At 40.1% G+C, this 18,414-nt stretch overlaps 3 protein-coding genes across 3 annotated transcripts; all 3 read right to left on the reverse strand.

The window, feature by feature from the left end:
- Positions 1 to 11,917: 11,917 nt before the first annotated feature.
- Positions 11,918 to 13,698, reverse strand: LOC141907780 (uncharacterized). Its single transcript, XM_074797523.1, has 2 exons — positions 13,134 to 13,698; positions 11,918 to 12,927 (listed from the first exon to the last, which is right to left on the reverse strand). Exons 1-2 carry the CDS (start codon positions 13,696 to 13,698, stop codon positions 11,918 to 11,920), a joined length of 1,575 nt encoding a protein of 524 aa, XP_074653624.1.
- An 824-nt stretch (positions 13,699 to 14,522) lies between these two features.
- Positions 14,523 to 15,269, reverse strand: LOC141907781 (uncharacterized). The gene has a single exon (XM_074797524.1). It carries the CDS (start codon positions 15,267 to 15,269, stop codon positions 14,523 to 14,525), a length of 747 nt encoding a protein of 248 aa, XP_074653625.1.
- A 269-nt stretch (positions 15,270 to 15,538) lies between these two features.
- On the reverse strand, positions 15,539 to 16,643 carry LOC141907782 (uncharacterized). Its single transcript, XM_074797525.1, has 2 exons — positions 16,128 to 16,643; positions 15,539 to 16,069 (listed from the first exon to the last, which is right to left on the reverse strand). Exons 1-2 carry the CDS (start codon positions 16,641 to 16,643, stop codon positions 15,539 to 15,541), a joined length of 1,047 nt encoding a protein of 348 aa, XP_074653626.1.
- Positions 16,644 to 18,414: the final 1,771 nt, after the last annotated feature.

Genomic DNA, 18,414 nt, shown 5'->3' on the forward strand with positions numbered 1-18,414 from the left:
ATGTCAGTAGATGGCGCCACGTACGTTTGAGTTATGTCATCCTGGTTAGCCAGAAATAATTTTTTCAGCGTTATCATTTTAGCTGTTTCACCCGCAGTTTCAGCATTTCGACTAGCAGTTTGTCCGATCTTCTTAAAATGACGGATATTTCTTTTAAGTGCTGGGAGATTGTTTTCTATCGGCCACAGCAGATCTCCTAGCGCACGCAAACAAACAAACATGTCCGCTGTGATGGATAGAAAACATTAGGTGGTGTCGATGAGTCGGTTGGTTTTCGTTCCACAAACATATTCCAATTATTTCAAAAGTGTTCTTTGTGCGTATTAACAGGCAAACTTATTTCTTTCCTTTTGAAGGATTTTAAGCCGTCCGTTCGTTCATCCATCGGTAGATGGAATCCAGATATTTTGGGAAGTTTTAAAGACGCTCCAATGTAATTTCTATGGGTTACACGTGTATCTACCCTACACACGTCTTCAGGCCAAAAACTAGCCCTGTCAGTATCAAGATGGCTGACTGGAAGCCATTGATGTTCACCAAAATCAGCACTTTACACATTTTAGAAGTTTTTGATAGAAATTTTGAAGATGCTTTGATCAATTACCTTGAACTTTTATATGTATTTGATTCCCCCAAGGGCCCATCAGTATAATAAAAATTAGGTCGATCAGACTCAAGATGGTCGTCCTATGACCTTTTTTGTACTAAAAAATGACAATTTTGGCCGAAATTCTGATTATTGTAGCTTCCTACTGGTTTGCTATTTGTCATTGCAATTTGTGGTAGCTATTCTATGGAAATGGATCTTTAATACCGGAGACAGGTATTTTTGATCAGCCAATTATCACGCAATTGGTGACCATCTTGGTGTCAGTAATCAGTACTCATTCGTAGGTGGAAAAAAAGTTTTTCCACATCATATTTGATCCCTAAGCATATTTTGTTACCACAACCAATTGAAGAGTTGTAGCTCATACCATTTTCTATGATTGTGGTGAGTTTCAAGGTCATTGGTGTTTGTACATGGCCACCAGGGGGCATCGAATAGTAGAATAACTTAGTATTTCCTTTTTATATTAGTACCTAAGCATATTTTGTTACCATGGCCAATTTCAAAGTAGCTCATGAAATGTTCTATGATCGTGGTGAGTTTCAAGGTCATTGGGTTTTGCATACGGTCATCAGGGGGCGTTGAATAGTAGAATAACTGTAGTACAGGATGACCCAAAAATGTGTCTCTCATGAAAATATCCAATCTTTAATATCTAGGGGATATTTATCTGCGGGGTTACCTGAAAGATAATGTCTACTAGGACAATCCGCAGACTATCCCTAAACTGAAGACAGCGATCACTGCCAAAATCATGAGAATTCCTAGGGAGGAGTGTGTCAGAGTAATTGACAATTTTGCACGTCTGATTCAGTTGTGCTTGCAGAGCAGAGGTGGACATTTGGAGCATATCATGGAACGGAAGTTAAACAAGGACTGGTTGACATTTATCACTGAAACTGCCAGTGTTCTACGATAGTACATCCTGAGTAATCTGATTGGTGCCGCTGCGGCATGTACCTGTGCATCCGGTCTACTGCGGCAGGGGTTCGTGTTGTGGCTGAGTGTAGCGATGCTATCAGGTTGGAATCCCTGCCGAGGGAGGATGACGGTAGTAGCAATGCAGTTACAGCTCAGAAAACCCACCATCGCTGCTTTGCAGCTATATTTATTATTATTAATTTATGTCACACTATTTTCACTAAAAGAACATAGGCTTTGTTACCTTGCCACTGTTGCCGATACAATCCGTATGCTATCCTTCAGCGCACTTCGATCTACAAATACTCCGTGCGTATTACCATCAATCAACGTTACAAAAGCATAGAAACATAGAAAACTGGGCCCCATTCAATGAGGCGACATGTTTTTCTGAGTCGTCACCCCGAAATCCACCGGAGGCTGCTCGTCACTTCGAATATCAATTTAAGTGTAATTTAACAAATTTATTGCCGCAAGACGTCACATTCTGCAGCGGTCTTCAAACAGTAAATTTTAACAATTATCCATTTTCTTCATCAGTAAGTACACTTAACTGATCCACCGGATGTAATTTAATACTCTAAATATTATAAGCACTGTCGAGCTGTAAAGATCGATGAATCAACTTCTCCAACTTTAATCTCCAACTTTAATCCTGGATCGCGCGAGAACAAATATTTTCGTATAAGATCCGTACTATGAACGTTTAACATGAGACTGCGCATAGTCAACTTGTTTCTTTACATCGTCATTCCATGGATCCGCTGCGCGTTCTCCTCGCCATGAGAATCAAAGCAAGTACAAATATATTTATTACTCCCTAGTGATTAGGCCACGGGCTTCAAACAGTTAGTTTCTTAATCGGATATTTACTACGATAAATCATTTGAGTACCGAGTTGAATAGGCCTAAACTAAACATGCCGGACTGATGCAGCGGGGAAAAGCTGTTGTGGTGACAAGGTATCAATAAATGGATTTATTACTACCAGTGATTCGGCCGCGAGTTTCAACCATTTATCAATATTCCATTTTTCCTACAGCACATCACGATGTTTACCAAATACACGGGATATTTACTAAATGCCTGTATATTACACATTCTTATCTGTAAGCTGGACTCAAGCTTGATATTTGGAGTGAGCGTCGCGGATGCGCAGTAGATAGGAGATCGTTTCTACGTCGCTTGTAGTGTTTATTGAGTTGTAGGCCTACTGAGCTTTAATGTTTCAAGCAAGCATAGTAAAATTGTTGTGATTATTTACGAACTTGTTGACTTCAAACAAAATTTGCATTAAAAAATTCGACAACATTGCTGCGACGTTAAGTAGGCCTACAAACGATTTCTTTCTTCATAATCAGAAAATGAACTCGATTTTACGAATTGAATAACCCAGGGACCTATCCCTGTTAAATAAGGTGTAGGAATACGATGTTTAGGAGAAATTCAAAAGGCCTAAGACCAATATGTCCGGTTGTTAGGCTTACGCATATACATAGGCCTACATAGGCTATACTAGTAGCCTCTATTAGGTTAAAGCCAAGTTCACTGTAAAGGTGGAATCAGATTTATTAAAATGCATGTATGAGTGATTAACTGGTTTTCACTTACAATGATAAATCACAATTATCAACGATATTTTATTGGCAAAAATGAAGATTTTTTTTGAAATTTTGGTCTGAGCAGACAGCTTTATAAACTAGACTTTTCATTTGAGTTTTTTCATCATTAATGAAACTGGTATTTCATTAATTCCTAATGACTTAAGTTACCGCGGAGCCCTAGAAAGATTTTTTTTTTTTCGTTCAAAGGACCTTTCGCTTGAAAAATTTTTCCCACAGACTGAAAATTTTTTTCGTTTGAACCAATAAATATTTTGTTCGAATGTTCCAATTTGAAAGAATCGATGGAACAAAAATGTTGTCATTGTTCGAACAAACTTTTATTGTCCAAACGAAACGTCTTTCGTTCGAACAATTGTTCGATCTAACAGAATCGTTCCCATTCGAACAAAATTTTCTTGTTGGAACATTAAGTTTTTCGTTCAAACACAAATTATTAGTTATATTGTTAAATCGAACACAATTGTTATCATTTAATCATTCGATAGAACAAAAAGTTTTTCATTTCAACAATAACATAGCTTTTCATTCAAATAAATATTCTTGTCAGAATGTAGAAAAGTTTTCGTTCGAACAGAAAGCGTATTGTTGGATCAAACAAAATTGTTTTTATTCGAACAAGATTTTATATGGAACATTACGTTTTTTGTTCAAACAGATATATTGTTTGATGGAAATATATTTTGTTCCAAAGATCGAAATTTTGGTGGCACTAGATAGTCTTCGTTATAATGAGTAATCTTTATTCAAACAAAATAATCTCATTCGAACACAAAGGCATAATCTGAACCTGGATTTTTTTGTATCCAATATCCATATCATGCCTTTCAGGTAGAAGCCCATCTTTCTGACCATGAACAGAACACAGCTTGTTTAGGTCGTTTTGGAAATATACTCTGTCCGGTATATTTTGGAAGACTCTGTATATGTTATACATCTGCATACATCAGGACAGTGAAGAGAAGACGACTTACTACCTTGCGTGACTCCACTAGTTAGACCTATTTATTCCAAGATGAGACAGTTCCTCTGATTTCGGCAACCTGTTTTCGTTCAGAGAAATCTGCTGAGCCATTTTAACGACCCATCATTGATACCGTTTCCGAATAGCCTGTTAAGTAATTGCTGATGTTGTACCTTATCAAATGCTCTTTCGAAATTCATAGATATGAACAGGCCTTACATTCGATTTACATTCGATTCGAGTCAAATAACTATCTGGTCCAGTCATCCATGGTTTCAAAGTAGGTTTAATTGACTGTTTGTCTACCGTCCTTTCATACAACCACGTTGACGGTTGAGCAGGGTTCTAAATTCCCTTCATTTTCATGGCATGGTTTGGCTGCATCAGCGTACACGCAATCGTGGTCAACACAGTATCCAGACAAGATCAATAATATGAACAAGGATGTGCAGAAAACCCGTTATTGCTGCTTTGCAGCTATATTTTTATTTGAAATTTAGCCTGTGAAAAAGCAAGTATCAAGGCGGGAACATTATTTACACCAGATGGAACTGTTTATTATTCTTTTTGAAAATTAGCATGAAGATTGGGTCTGGCGAGATGTCCACCCCTATAAAATGTCTTTGGTGATCAAATATAGAGGTTTTTGTATAGAGGTTTTTGCTCTTTTGTATATGGAGGTCATCGGCCTTCAAATATGGTCGCCGGGTCAGCCCCTTATTTAAAATTGGGTTCAAGTATGGCCACCAGGGTTGCCATCCATCTTGGATTTCTTTTCAGCACGATGCCTACACCAATTCTTGATGCATTATTTCATGTAGGGTGATCTTTGGGGCAGCTAAAATGGGCTTGTCTTTTCATGTAAGGATATATTAACAGAAAATGAACATTATCGCCACATAGCCTATACCTCCTAACTATTTTAAAACATGTTACATCGTTACAATGTGAATCATTCTGTAAAACTTTGAATACTGGATCATTCTTCTTCTACTGCGTCATGAAGGTACAAGGCACGTGGGCCTCTTGTTCAAAAAACTTGATTAGGCTATAGGCTAGTCATTAGTGTCCGGCGTTGTTGGGTTGTTTTGTATGGCTACTGTGGCTATTATCATGTTTGCGTTGTAACGATTAGTTAGCACACTAATCTTAAGTTATAGAATAAAATCAGTTGTTGTATAGCTGGCATACAGCTTCCCTCAGTCATTCCAATTAATCGTTTGAAGTGTGGGGAGTTGCCTGGGGTCCTGAAACCACTGTCCATCCCTCACAAAACCTCTATGTCTACCTAAGGTTGTCCAAAACTTCCTAAGAACCCCTAGATAACGCTCCGTATTGACAGTGACTGTGCGTTGGTTCTCATCCTCAAACCAAAAGGGTTCGATTATCCTGTATTTGGACATAGCAACCCATGCTGTGCATTTGATGGAATGCAGTGGCCTTTGCAGACAGTTCTCAGGAGTTGATGTTCCCCACAAGATGTTGTTCTTTGATGTTGCATGTCCAGACAAAAGGAAGTGCGCCTCATCAGAGAACCAAACATCGATTTTGTCACAGAACAATCGACACATGACTACACGCATATCCTTGTCCCTTTGCGCAAGTTTATGTTTAGTCTGTATCCTATAGGGGTACAAGTTCAGATCCTGCACACGACTTGCGAGGACTGCGACCAGCCGACCCTTGGACAGCATCAAAATCGGCTGGTGATCGCGACCTCTTAGGCGACCAGAATGAGAGGCTCTGTTACCAGTAGCATTCAAGTTTAAGACTGTCCCCTGGGCCCTGAATTTGTTGACCCGTCTGTACATGACCCTGTTTGCTGGATAATGACGACATCCGAATCGTCTTTTGAACAGGAGATAAGTGAAATGAATGCAAAATATACACCGATGAAAATATTACTCATTGGCCCTATCTGGCTCTAATATATTATGGTAATATACTCATTGGCCCTATCTGGCTCTGATATATTATGGTGTGAAGCAATGAAGATATCGAAAGTTGTTTAACCTTGGAGAGGTATATCGGTGACACTAGAAAGCCTATAGTATTCCTTGTGGGTTTTTACATCATGTCCCAAGTGCCATGGCATCTCATGGCAATCATAATATTGAATGAGTAATCAAATAATTAGCTTCAATGAACTCTATTTTCGGGTACAGAAAAACATGTGGTTCCCACATGCTGTCATCAGATCAAGAATTTATTGCTATGGTACAGCCAGGATAAAATATTCCTGTCAGCAACTACGATCTACGAAAATGACTAACCAATGAATGACGGAATAACTTCAACTCGGATTTATTATTATTATTTAAGCACTAATTAACGAGTACCGGTTTGCTACAACACAAAAAACAACTACATTTAGCGGAAAATTGTGATAATTTGACAATTTACAATTCCAGCCATAGCGTAGTGCTGGCATACGTCGAATACGAGTGAGAGGTTAGAACTGTGCATTTACAGAAATGCCCAGAAAATGTATACAGATAGAAGTTCATGGTTTACCAAATCTATTTAATTCTACGTGAAGCGAAACGCGAAGAATTTGAGGAAAATACTGAATACAAATCCAACACTACTAATACACAACTCTTACAATACCGGTTAAGGAAACACAAATTCAACTTAATACACAGATTACAACATTCCAATTGCAACTAAAACGCAATCATTTCAATGGCAACTCAAGGTTTGGTTGCGCATGTGTCCTGGGGCAATTAAAAGCCTTCATAGCATGTTAATTGACGGTGAGAGTCTCAGATTGAGTACACCCTAGATGCCACTGACTTGCACAAGACGTGCCTCCAAATACCAAAATTATATCTTGGCTGCACCATAATTAACAAACTAAAATTGGTCAATAAACAAAATTTTCAGTTTTTTGAGGCGACTAATATAATAGCATACATACCTGTGAAACAGTGGCAATGTACTTTCTGAGAGATGTCGAACATATCCTTTCTGGATGACTTATATCTGGACACGATGTCACGATTTCCTTCAGTTCTGAGCTTCCAGTAAATGGAGTTATCGCATTTGGCCGCTCAAACACATACATGTTTGCTTTCAGGATCTCCCTTTGACAGCATCTCCCTTTGCACTCAGCATATCTATAGACATGATTCTTCCATACGGCCGTCTTTGCAGGCCGTAACTGCAGGAAGTTGCGAATATTTTATCATACGACCATAGGCCTTTCTCCACAGGAGTCAACGGATGAAAGTTGACAAGATTCTACCATACGACCTTCTCTGCATGCGTCAACAGATAGAAGGTTGAAAGATTCAATCATAAGATTTGTTGGATCCTCGGATTCGAATTGGGTGTGGGGGGCGTTGGCAATCCACGAACATAAGATAACGCGACTTGTAGTATAATGACGTAATGTATGTTTTCTCGATAATATTCAATACGACGACGACGACGAACCACTAAGACGGTTTAACACATTATGTTCCCAAGTCCCACGACCAGAGCTCAAAGAGAACGGTTTAACTGCCAGAAATGCTTTAATACAGCAATAGTCGCGCTTAAGTGCTTGGTGACCACCAAGGCGTGTATGGGCGGCCATTCCCGCCAAAAATCAGCTAAATTTGGCGGAAAATTGTGATAATTTGACAATTTACAATTCCAGCCATAGCGTAGTGCTGGCATACGTCGAATACGAGTGAGAGGTTAGAACTGTGCATTTACAGAAATGCCCAGAAAATGTATACAGATAGAAGTTCATGGTTTACCAAATCTATTTAATTCTACGTGAAGCGAAACGCGAAGAATTTGAGGAAAATACTGAATACAAATCCAACACTACTAATACACAACTCTTACAATACCGGTTAAGGAAACACAAATTCAACTTAATACACAGATTACAACATTCCAATTGCAACTAAAACGCAATCATTTCAATGGCAACTCAAGGTTTGGTTGCGCATGTGTCCTGGGGCAATTAAGCGCATAATGTGCTTTTGAGATGCCTTCATAGCATGTTAATTGACGGTGAGAGTCTCAGATTGAGTACACCCTAGATGCCACTGACTTGCACAAGACGTGCCTCCAAATACCAAAATTATATCTTGGCTGCACCATAATTAACAAACTAAAATTGGTCAATAAACAAAATTTTCAGTTTTTTGAGGCGACTAATATAATAGCATACATACCTGTGAAACAGTGGCAATGTACTTTCTGAGAGATGTCGAACATATCCTTTCTGGATGACTTATATCTGGACACGATGTCACGATTTCCTTCAGTTCTGAGCTTCCAGTAAATGGAGTTATCGCATTTGGCCGCTCAAACACATACATGTTTGCTTTCAGGATCTCCCTTTGACAGCATCTCCCTTTGCACTCAGCATATCTATAGACATGATTCTTCCATACGGCCGTCTTTGCAGGCCGTAACTGCAGGAAGTTGAGAATATTTTATCATACGACCATAGGCCTTTCTCCACAGGAGTCAACGGATGAAAGTTGACAAGATTCTACCATACGACCTTCTCTGCATGCGTCAACAGATAGAAGGTTGAAAGATTCAATCATAAGATTTGTTGGATCCTCGGATTCGAATTGGGTGTGGGGGGCGTTGGCAATCCACGAACATAAGATAACGCGACTTGTAGTATAATGACGTAATGTATGTTTTCTCGATAATATTCAATACGACGACGACGACGAACCACTAAGACGGTTTAACACATTATGTTCCCAAGTCCCACGACCAGAGCTCAAAGAGAACGGTTTAACTGCCAGAAATGCTTTAATACAGCAATAGTCGCGCTTAAGTGCTTGGTGACCACCAAGGCGTGTATGGGCGGCCATTCCCGCCAAAAATCAGCTAAATTTAGCGGAAAATTGTGATAATTTGACAATTTACAATTCCAGCCATAGCGTAGTGCTGGCATACGTCGAATACGAGTGAGAGGTTAGAACTGTGCATTTACAGAAATGCCCAGAAAATGTATACAGATAGAAGTTCATGGTTTACCAAATCTATTTAATTCTACGTGAAGCGAAACGCGAAGAATTTGAGGAAAATACTGAATACAAATCCAACACTACTAATACACAACTCTTACAATACCGGTTAAGGAAACACAAATTCAACTTAATACACAGATTCCAACATTCCAATTGCAACTAAAACGCAATCATTTCAATGGCAACTCAAGGTTTGGTTGCGCATGTGTCCTGGGGCAATTAAACGCATAATGTGCTTTTGAGATGCCTTCATAGCATGTTAATTGACGGTGAGAGTCTCAGATTGAGTACACCCTAGATGCCACTGACTTGCACAAGACGTGCCTTCAAATACCAAAATTATATCTTGGCTGCACCATAATTAACAAACTAAAATTGGTCAATAAACAAAATTTTCAGTTTTTTGAGGCGACTAATATAATAGCATACATACCTGTGAAACAGTGGCAATGTACTTTCTGAGAGATGTCGAACATATCCTTTCTGGATGACTTATATCTGGACACGATGTCACGATTTCCTTCAGTTCTGAGCTTCCAGTAAATGGAGTTATCGCATTTGGCCGCTCAAACACATACATGTTTGCTTTCAGGATCTCCCTTTGACAGCATCTCCCTTTGCACTCAGCATATCTATAGACATGATTCTTCCATACGGCCGTCTTTGCAGGCCGTAACTGCAGGAAGTTGAGAATATTTTATCATACGACCATAGGCCTTTCTCCACAGGAGTCAACGGATGAAAGTTGACAAGATTCTACCATACGACCTTCTCTGCATGCGTCAACAGATAGAAGGTTGAAAGATTCAATCATAAGATTTGTTGGATCCTCGGATTCGAATTGGGTGTGGGGGGGCGTTGGCAATCCACGAACATAAGATAACGCGACTTGTAGTATAATGACGTAATGTATATTTTCTCGATAATATTCAATACGACGACGACGACGAACCACTAAGACGGTTTAACACATTATGTTCCCAAGTCCCACGACCAGAGCTCAAAGAGAACGGTTTAACTGCCAGAAATGCTTTAATACAGCAATAGTCGCGCTTAAGTGCTTGGTGACCACCAAGGCGTGTATGGGCGGCCATTCCCGCCAAAAATCAGCGTTTCGTCTATTTGTCTGTACTTTGACAAAATGTCATAGTACACCGCCAAAATGTGTAAGCGTAACGTCAAATTGTGTAATGCGGCTAAATAACATGGGGGGCGACACTGTACGGACAGTATTTTGCGGTATTTTTCTCGCTTTGCGATCATCTCACGGTCGTCTCATTGAAATAATTTTGCGAGTATCAAATCGACAAATCGTATCATATTCCCTAAACCCAATAAAATGAATTTATTATTACTTTTATTAGTTAACTCGGAACTCATGAACTCAAGATGTCGTCTCAGGTATGGAGGCCCTATATGGAAGCCCTGAGACGACACCTTGGGTTCATGAGTTCCCCAGTTCATAACTTCCAGAGTTTATGATATTTCGAGTTTATTTGGGCATGTACAACACTATGAAATTATGCGACATAAAGAATCCTATTATAAGGATGTTAAATCCGATTACGTCATGAATTAACTAAAAAAATGATGTCCCGCATCAACCAAGACTGGTTGACTGTGCCCAATTCTGCACTGGCAGTCATATGAAGTCGACCGGCAACCAGTCTATCATCAGACAGCTTTCTTGATGGTTTATAGAAAATAAATAGATGTTTAAAAACTTCTCATAACGAGCGTTTGTTATCTTTTTCATCATTAAAACCCGAGCAGATTCATCGAGAGTCACCGGTTATTCGGAGTCACCCTTCTCTCTAGCCCGCGCACAGAAAATCCGAGCTACCTACCAGAGGAGGAACGGAGGCGCCCTTCAACATACCATTAATCGCTGGTTATTCAGTGTCGTCTGAGCCTGAGACGCGGGTCTTTGATAGAGCATCGTGTTTACATTCGACGTTTCGGTATCGCAGGCTTTTTTCATTAGACGAACTCATGAACTTGAGAACTCAGGAAGTTATGAACTCGGAACTCATGAACTCAAGATGTCGTCTCAGGGCTTCCATAGGTTTACGGCAAAGTATTTACTTCCGCTATTTTACCGTACATTATTACTATATATTATAGTATTAACTAACTAAAGTAACAATAAAATCATTTTATTGGGTTTAGGGAATATGATACGATTTGTCGATTTGATACTCGCAAAATTATTTCAATAAAACGACCTTGAGATGATCGCAATGCGAGAAAAAAAACGCAAAATACTGTCCGTACAGTGTCGCCCCCTGTGTTATTTAGCCGCAATACACAATTTGACGTTACGCTAACACATTTTGGCGGTGTACTATGACATTTTGTCAAAGTACAGAAAAATAGACGGAACGCAGATTTTTGGCGGGAATGGCCACCCATAGGCGTGAGCCAACGATAATAATATAATAACGGTATAGAAATATATATCTATTAAGCTATTGATCCCTAAAAATCAGCTCGTACATCCCCCCCCCTCCAAACGAACGTAAAGGACGTTTAAACTAATTACGTCGTAATACATAATAAATCGAAACTAATAAACTAAACGAATGAGCAATACCAACTAATACTAGATATGATCAACTTACTAACGATTTCCAATAATTATTTAAGATCTATAAGATTTTACCTAAGTGCTAATTGGCTTAACTAAGTTTTAGCTTACACTAGGAACTCCGTAAATATAATACATACAATAGTTTCTGTTTCCTTCCATAGAACGTCAAAGTCAAGTGATCATATTCAACGGAACGAATCAGAGTTCTTATAAACCCAGTTATGTCGAGTCACATTCTAACAAAACGCACTTGTTTATCGGACGGTCGATTGTAGATTTCGCCGTTTTTATGGTCACTCGTCTAACGATGTCATCTGTACCAGGCAAGATGGCAATTATTCGACCCAATGGCCATTCGCTACGATGAACACGATCATCGACGACCAGCACCAGATCGCCGATTTTAATGTTTCTTCGCTTCTTACACCATTTTTGTCTCTCTTGCAACATAGGCAAATATTCTCGAGCATATCGGATCCAGAACTGGTCGGCCAAATACTGCACGTGCCTCCAGCTTCGACGGCAGTATTGATCGGTTTTCTCGAACTTCCCTGGTGGCAGCCCAGGGCCGGATCTAAGGAGCAGAAGGTGGTTCGGAGTCAGTGCATGCAAATCGTTGGGATCATCGCTCACAGGAGTCAGTGGTCTTGAATTCATGATTGCTTCAGCCTCACAAATGAATGTACGCAGACCTTCGTCGTTCAATATCTGTTGCCGTAGAGTTACGTTCAGGATTTTTCTTATAGAACGGATGCACCTTGCCCATACTCCTCCCCAATGGGATGCAGATGGAGGGTTGAAAATCCACTGAGTCCCCTTTTGCATGAGACATTCGTGTATCTTGGCCTGATTCCAACTTTCCACTGCATCACGCAACTCTCGTTCACCGCCTGTGAAGTTGGTGCCATTGTCGCTTCTTATTATCTCTGGTTGTCCTCTTCTTGCAATAAACCGTCGTTGAGCGTTGATAAACGAGGGGGTCGATAAATCATCCGTGACCTCGATATGTACCGCCCTTATATTAAGACATGTGAAGACGCAACCATACCGTTTCACTATAACACGACCTCGTTTTGCGTTGTATGGACCAAACAAATCGACGCCTACGTTAGTAAACGGCGGCTCGGATAAATTGGTACGATCCACCGGTAGGTCAGCCATCATCTGGGACTCTGGTTTACCATGGTTCTTCTTGCAATCGACGCATCTTCCCAGTACATGTCGAACGGCTGAATTACCATTTATTTACCAATATTTCGTTCTCAGCATTGCGAGTGTAAACTGGCGACCACCATGCGCCCAAATCAGATGATAATATTCGATGATCAACTTGGTAACGTGACAGTTCTTCGGTAGAATGATAGGGTATTTCCTAGCGTCGTCTATGGAAGATTTCCTCAGCCGTCCACCGACTCGTAATATATATATAATATACCATCAACCATCATAGGATTCAGCTTTCGAATTCTACTCGACTTCTTAACATCACGTTTTCCACCTTCGGAACTGAATGAGACGACGTCGGGTAACCTCTCAACTTCGTCAGGAAAATGCCATTTTTGAATTATCTTCAGTATAGACTTCTCGGCACTTCTCATCTCCAGTACACTAATTGGTTCTGAGGACTGTAATTTATTCACGTACCGCAGCATCCAGGTAACACATTTCGTCAGTCGATACCATGATGAACATCTCTTAAACGCGGCGTGGAAACAATCGTCTTCTACGTCAGGTTGCAACCCGCTGTTTTTTACTCTGCCATTTTTCAGGACTAATGTAGTTTTCTTCACTTCAACGTCATCGTCTGGAACAGGGTGGACTTGAGATGACCGTGGCCATTCGGCATCGGGTTTCCTCAAAAATTCGGGACCATGTTTCCAAACTTCATTCTTCATGAATGCGTCGACTTTCTGACCACGTGATGCATCATCGGCTGGGTTAGATTTCCCATCTATGAATCTCCATTGTTCTGGTTCAATACGACTTCGATATCGGTACATCAAGTTCTCTTCTCAGCATCTTGTCGTTTTTAACGGACAGCGTGGCTGCAGCTAAAACGAGGAATAGTCGTAGTCTTAATAGTCGGAGCTACTCTAGCTTTTCTCATCAAAAATATGGGCTTTCTTCTGCGATCTCAAGGCGTATGTAGCTTACCGATGCGTAACCGACCTCGAAAGCATCCGTGAAGTGGTGTAGTTGAGCATCTATAACGTCTCCGAATCCCATTGGTTTCAAACATCTATCCATTGTATAACCGTACAACTTGGGCAGGGAGATCAACCATTCATTCCATTGAACCAGTTTTTCTTCAGGTAAGTTATCGTCCCATCCCAATTTAAGCTTGACCAATGACTGCATCAGAATCTTTGAAACGAGTATTACTGGCGCTGCAAAACCAAGGGGGTCGTATAGTGCGCTTGTTACGGACAGAATACCTCTTCTCGTCGCCGGTTGATCACCGGGGGTCACACGGAACCCAAACGTATCTTTCTCCATATTCCATAATACGCCTAGTGCCCTGTCGACTGGTAACTCTTCAAAGCACATGTTCTTTACCGGAGGTGCCCTCTCTTCTTCCGGAATGGCCTCTATCACCTTCTTTGAATTTGAAGCGAATTTGGTTATATGGAAACCACCCATCTGGAGTAGTTTTATGACGTTCAATGCCAATTCTTTGCAACATTCGTCGGTCTTCACGGATTTCAGCATGTCGTCGACATAGAAATTCTTCATTATAGTATCGGTAACCTGCGGGTCGAACGAACCTTCATTATCGGTAGCTGTTTTTCTCAATACAAAGTTACAGCAGCTAGGAGGTGCACTTTCATGTGATATTCATCAGCCGTTTTCCAAAATCATCAGTAGACCACCATAAGAACCTCAAGGCATCGCGTTGTTCAGGGATCACTCTCACCTGATGAAACATTGATTCTACATCAGCAACCAACACAATGGGTTCTTGCCTAAATCCCACCAATATACCAATTAAGGTGTTTGTCATATCGGGACCATGATACAACTGTTCGTTCAGCGATACACCATTATACGTAGCTGAGCAATCGAAGACGACTCTAAGTTTCTTCTTCTGCGGGTGATACACTGGGTGGTGCGGCAAATACAATAGCAAACCATCGGTGTTGACTTCTTCAGGCGGTACCATTTCAGCAAAGTCGCAGACTAAAAGATCTTCGATAAATTTTCTATATCCAGTTCGACGCTCTACATTCTCGCGAAATCCTGGCATCAATGGTTTCAGTCTTGATTCGGCCATCTTACGATTATTAGGCGGACACGGAGGTGACACCTTAAATGGAAGTGCCATTTCATAATGGCCGCCTTTCAAACTCACGGTACCTTCCATTATAGCCAACACCTTCTTATCATTTACCCAAATCATCTGCTGATCATCTCCGACGTCCCCAAATTCTCGGTTGAAGTAATACAGCAGTCGTTTGTCCAATGAATCATCAATATTTACCGCATTACTGCTACGGATGGGTCTTCTACCATTCTTACCAAGGGGCCCCGTTGACGGCCCATCCGAACATTGTTCGGACAGCATATGGACCATTTCTCACGGCTGGCTTCACCTACATAGGTTCCATTGCTCTACAGTTATCGTTACCAATTAACAGCTCTACGTTAACATCATATTTGGTATGAAGACGCCATCGAAATGAGACCATTTCTTAACTTCGCTTTGAGACAGAATATCTTCTCTGGTAACAGGAATATCGGGCGTCGAGAAGACCATAGGCAATTCCAATTTCTCCATCTCATCAACATCGCTTATCAACAACTTAGTTACCATGGTTCCTGCGTTGTCGGAATGACCCATTGTCAAGAAATAGTGGTTTTCCGAGTGTTGGCGTTCAGCTTATTCATCAACTGTGTAGTACAAAACGTCGCTGTAGAACCAGTGTCCAAAAGAGCATATACCAATTGAAGTTCACCATTTTCAAATGCTCTTACCAATACTGGAACGATCGGCATACTTATCTTCTCCTTTTGACTAGTCTTGGTTATAGAACCATTTTTCACCTTTTCGGGGTTATGCAATGACGAGTGATGTGCGCCATTACAGATGTTGCATTTACTTCGAGGTTTCCAACATTCTCTAGACCGATGCCTAGGGAGGAAGCAATTAAAGCATAGGGCTTTATCTCTCACGAATTTCACCTTCTCTTCATAGGTAAATCTACTGAAACCACTACAATTTACCAGCAAGTGCTCGTTACTGCAATGTGGACATCTCAACGGTTTCTTAGTCGCTGGTGGTAGATTTACGGTCGTTTCTGACGATGGACCAACTATTTCTTCCGATTGGCGCGTGATGAATGTCTTCCCCTTTTTATCTGCATATTTGTGATCCTTGATATCAGAGATATCGCCGAAAACGGTGTGTTGCTATTCTGGCTTCTTTCTCTACAAACTCCGCAATATCGCCAAAGTTGACATCCCGTTGCTGCTTTTCATTAATCGTATCAGCTATGCTGCGCCAACGTTTCCTCAGGTCGTAGGGCAGGCGATTCACTACCTTTCGTAGAGAATCTGGGTTTTCGATCTTATTAAGATAGCCAACTGCCTTTAACGCATTTCCACAACTGGTCAACTTTATGGAAAACTTCTTCAAACCATTCCTATCTTCCGATCTAAAGGCTGGGCCCTTGGTAATTTCGTCGACGTATGCTGTAGCAATTCGATAGTTCTGACCATAACGCTTCTTCGGTGCATCTTTAGCTTCTAAGTATGCCGAATCATCACTTCGAGTTAAATAACTTCTTACCAACTCTTTCACTTCGCCAGACGTGTACTGAGCAAGATAATACATCCTCGACGTATTACTTGACGTTCTTGTTTCGATCAGCTGTTCGAATGCCTTAATAAACGATATATACTGCAATGCGTTACCACCAAATATTTGAAAGGCTGAATCCAAGAACATGTCTATCGCACTTTTGAGCCCAAATGTCTACTTTTACTTAGTAGCCACTTGAGAACAATAAGCAATTAACGATATCAGCTACTTTTCCAGTAGTATACATTTCAAAACAGTCACTCTGAAATAGTATTCCTTTCAATTCGGTTGCTTTTCTATAGTGGCTGTTTCGAAGAGTCTACTATTGAAAAGTGACCATTTTGAAACATCTGGTTTCGATAGTGCACACTAGCAGTAGAGGTGACTGTAAAACCACCCGCCTGTTAACAGTGACTGTGTGATAGTAACTCCTACCATAGCAGCTACTCTCAAAACACATCGTTTCTAAAAGTCAACTATTGAAAAGTGACCATTTTGAGATCGCTTGCTAGATTCCCTGTTATAAATACATGGTAGCAACATATGCTTCAAATTTGCAGTGATACGTGACAATATAAACATACGGAAAACTCTACTCACGCTATAGTTTGGGGTATAGTTCCATTAAGAGTGACTCAGTTAAGATCCGAAGATATTGTAGATACTCTTTGAGGATGTGAAATGTAATGAGCGATTCCCAACTCTAACCAATAAAAGTCGAGATTGGAATTAAATTTGTTTACAAATTGTCAATAGTTATGTAGTTTTAAGATAAATCTCCTTCTTTCCTTCTTCTCATGAATTCATTTTGAACAAATGCTGCTATTTTCAAGCATAGGTCTGCATTTATTTTTGATTTAAATTCTTAGATTAAAAGCACAATCATGAATTCAGGCTAACCTATCATTATTGAAATGGTGGTTTATTTTCAACGGGGGCCTGGATGTCTTTGCATCTTGAATTAAGATGTGCATTTCAGAGTGTTTGAATTTCCCTGAATTCTAATTTCGCAAAATCATTGATTTTTTTAAAACAAAATATGCTTTTTCCATGTGGATTTTAAAAATTCTAAGAGAGCCCATATTTGGTCGAATTTAATAGAAGAAAATTTGTATGGTATTCAAGATATCATTTGGATTACCTTAACAGCCTTTGGTGATCGTCCCTGGGGTCATGAGTGAAGAAATCCCGTAATAGAATTTTAAATATGATAAAATTTGTTAAGGTGAAACAGCAACGTTTCGACTGTTGACTAACAGCCATCAGCGGGTGGAATGTAGGCATTCCTAGTGAAAAGAGCTTTTAGTCAGATGGCTGTCAGTCAACAGCCGAAACGTTGTGGTTCAACTTTAATAAATTTCATGATACAAAATTCTATTGTGGGATTGCTTCATTTATCTACAGTTAACACGGTTTAGAGTATTTTATTCGACTTCTTCGGGTCCTGTAGCCGTTTAGATCGAAAATTATTTACTTTTCGGCACAGAAGGGATATACAACGGAGTTTGTCGCTATGAGAGGGATTCCCTGTATATCTGCACCTTAAAGCGGTACCCTTTTTGGTTCTAGCCCGCATTCGCTTCCAAATTCAAGTATTGGTAACTTTGGTTTACGATAATTTGAGAAAAAGAGTTTAGTTGGAGAAAACTGACGATTATCTTATAATTCAGCGATTCATTGGTTCATCGATTCGTAAAAATAAAATAAAATCTCATAGAGATATTGCGGTGCTAAGTTTATTACTATTAAGAGAGGTAATTACTTTTGGTTCGTGGTCTTTAGGTGGTTAGTGCAGTTAGTTCATTCGTTCATCAATCACTGTCTAGTTAGCCAATGTAATTGACCTGCTGACCGATAGCTGCTGCTGAGTTTTTGATAACCTATATAAACAATTTACTCAGCAAAGTAGGAAAGTATG

This window comes from Tubulanus polymorphus, chromosome 6, assembly GCF_964204645.1.
Source record: "Tubulanus polymorphus chromosome 6, tnTubPoly1.2, whole genome shotgun sequence".
Taxonomy (NCBI): domain Eukaryota; kingdom Metazoa; phylum Nemertea; class Palaeonemertea; order Tubulaniformes; family Tubulanidae; genus Tubulanus; species Tubulanus polymorphus.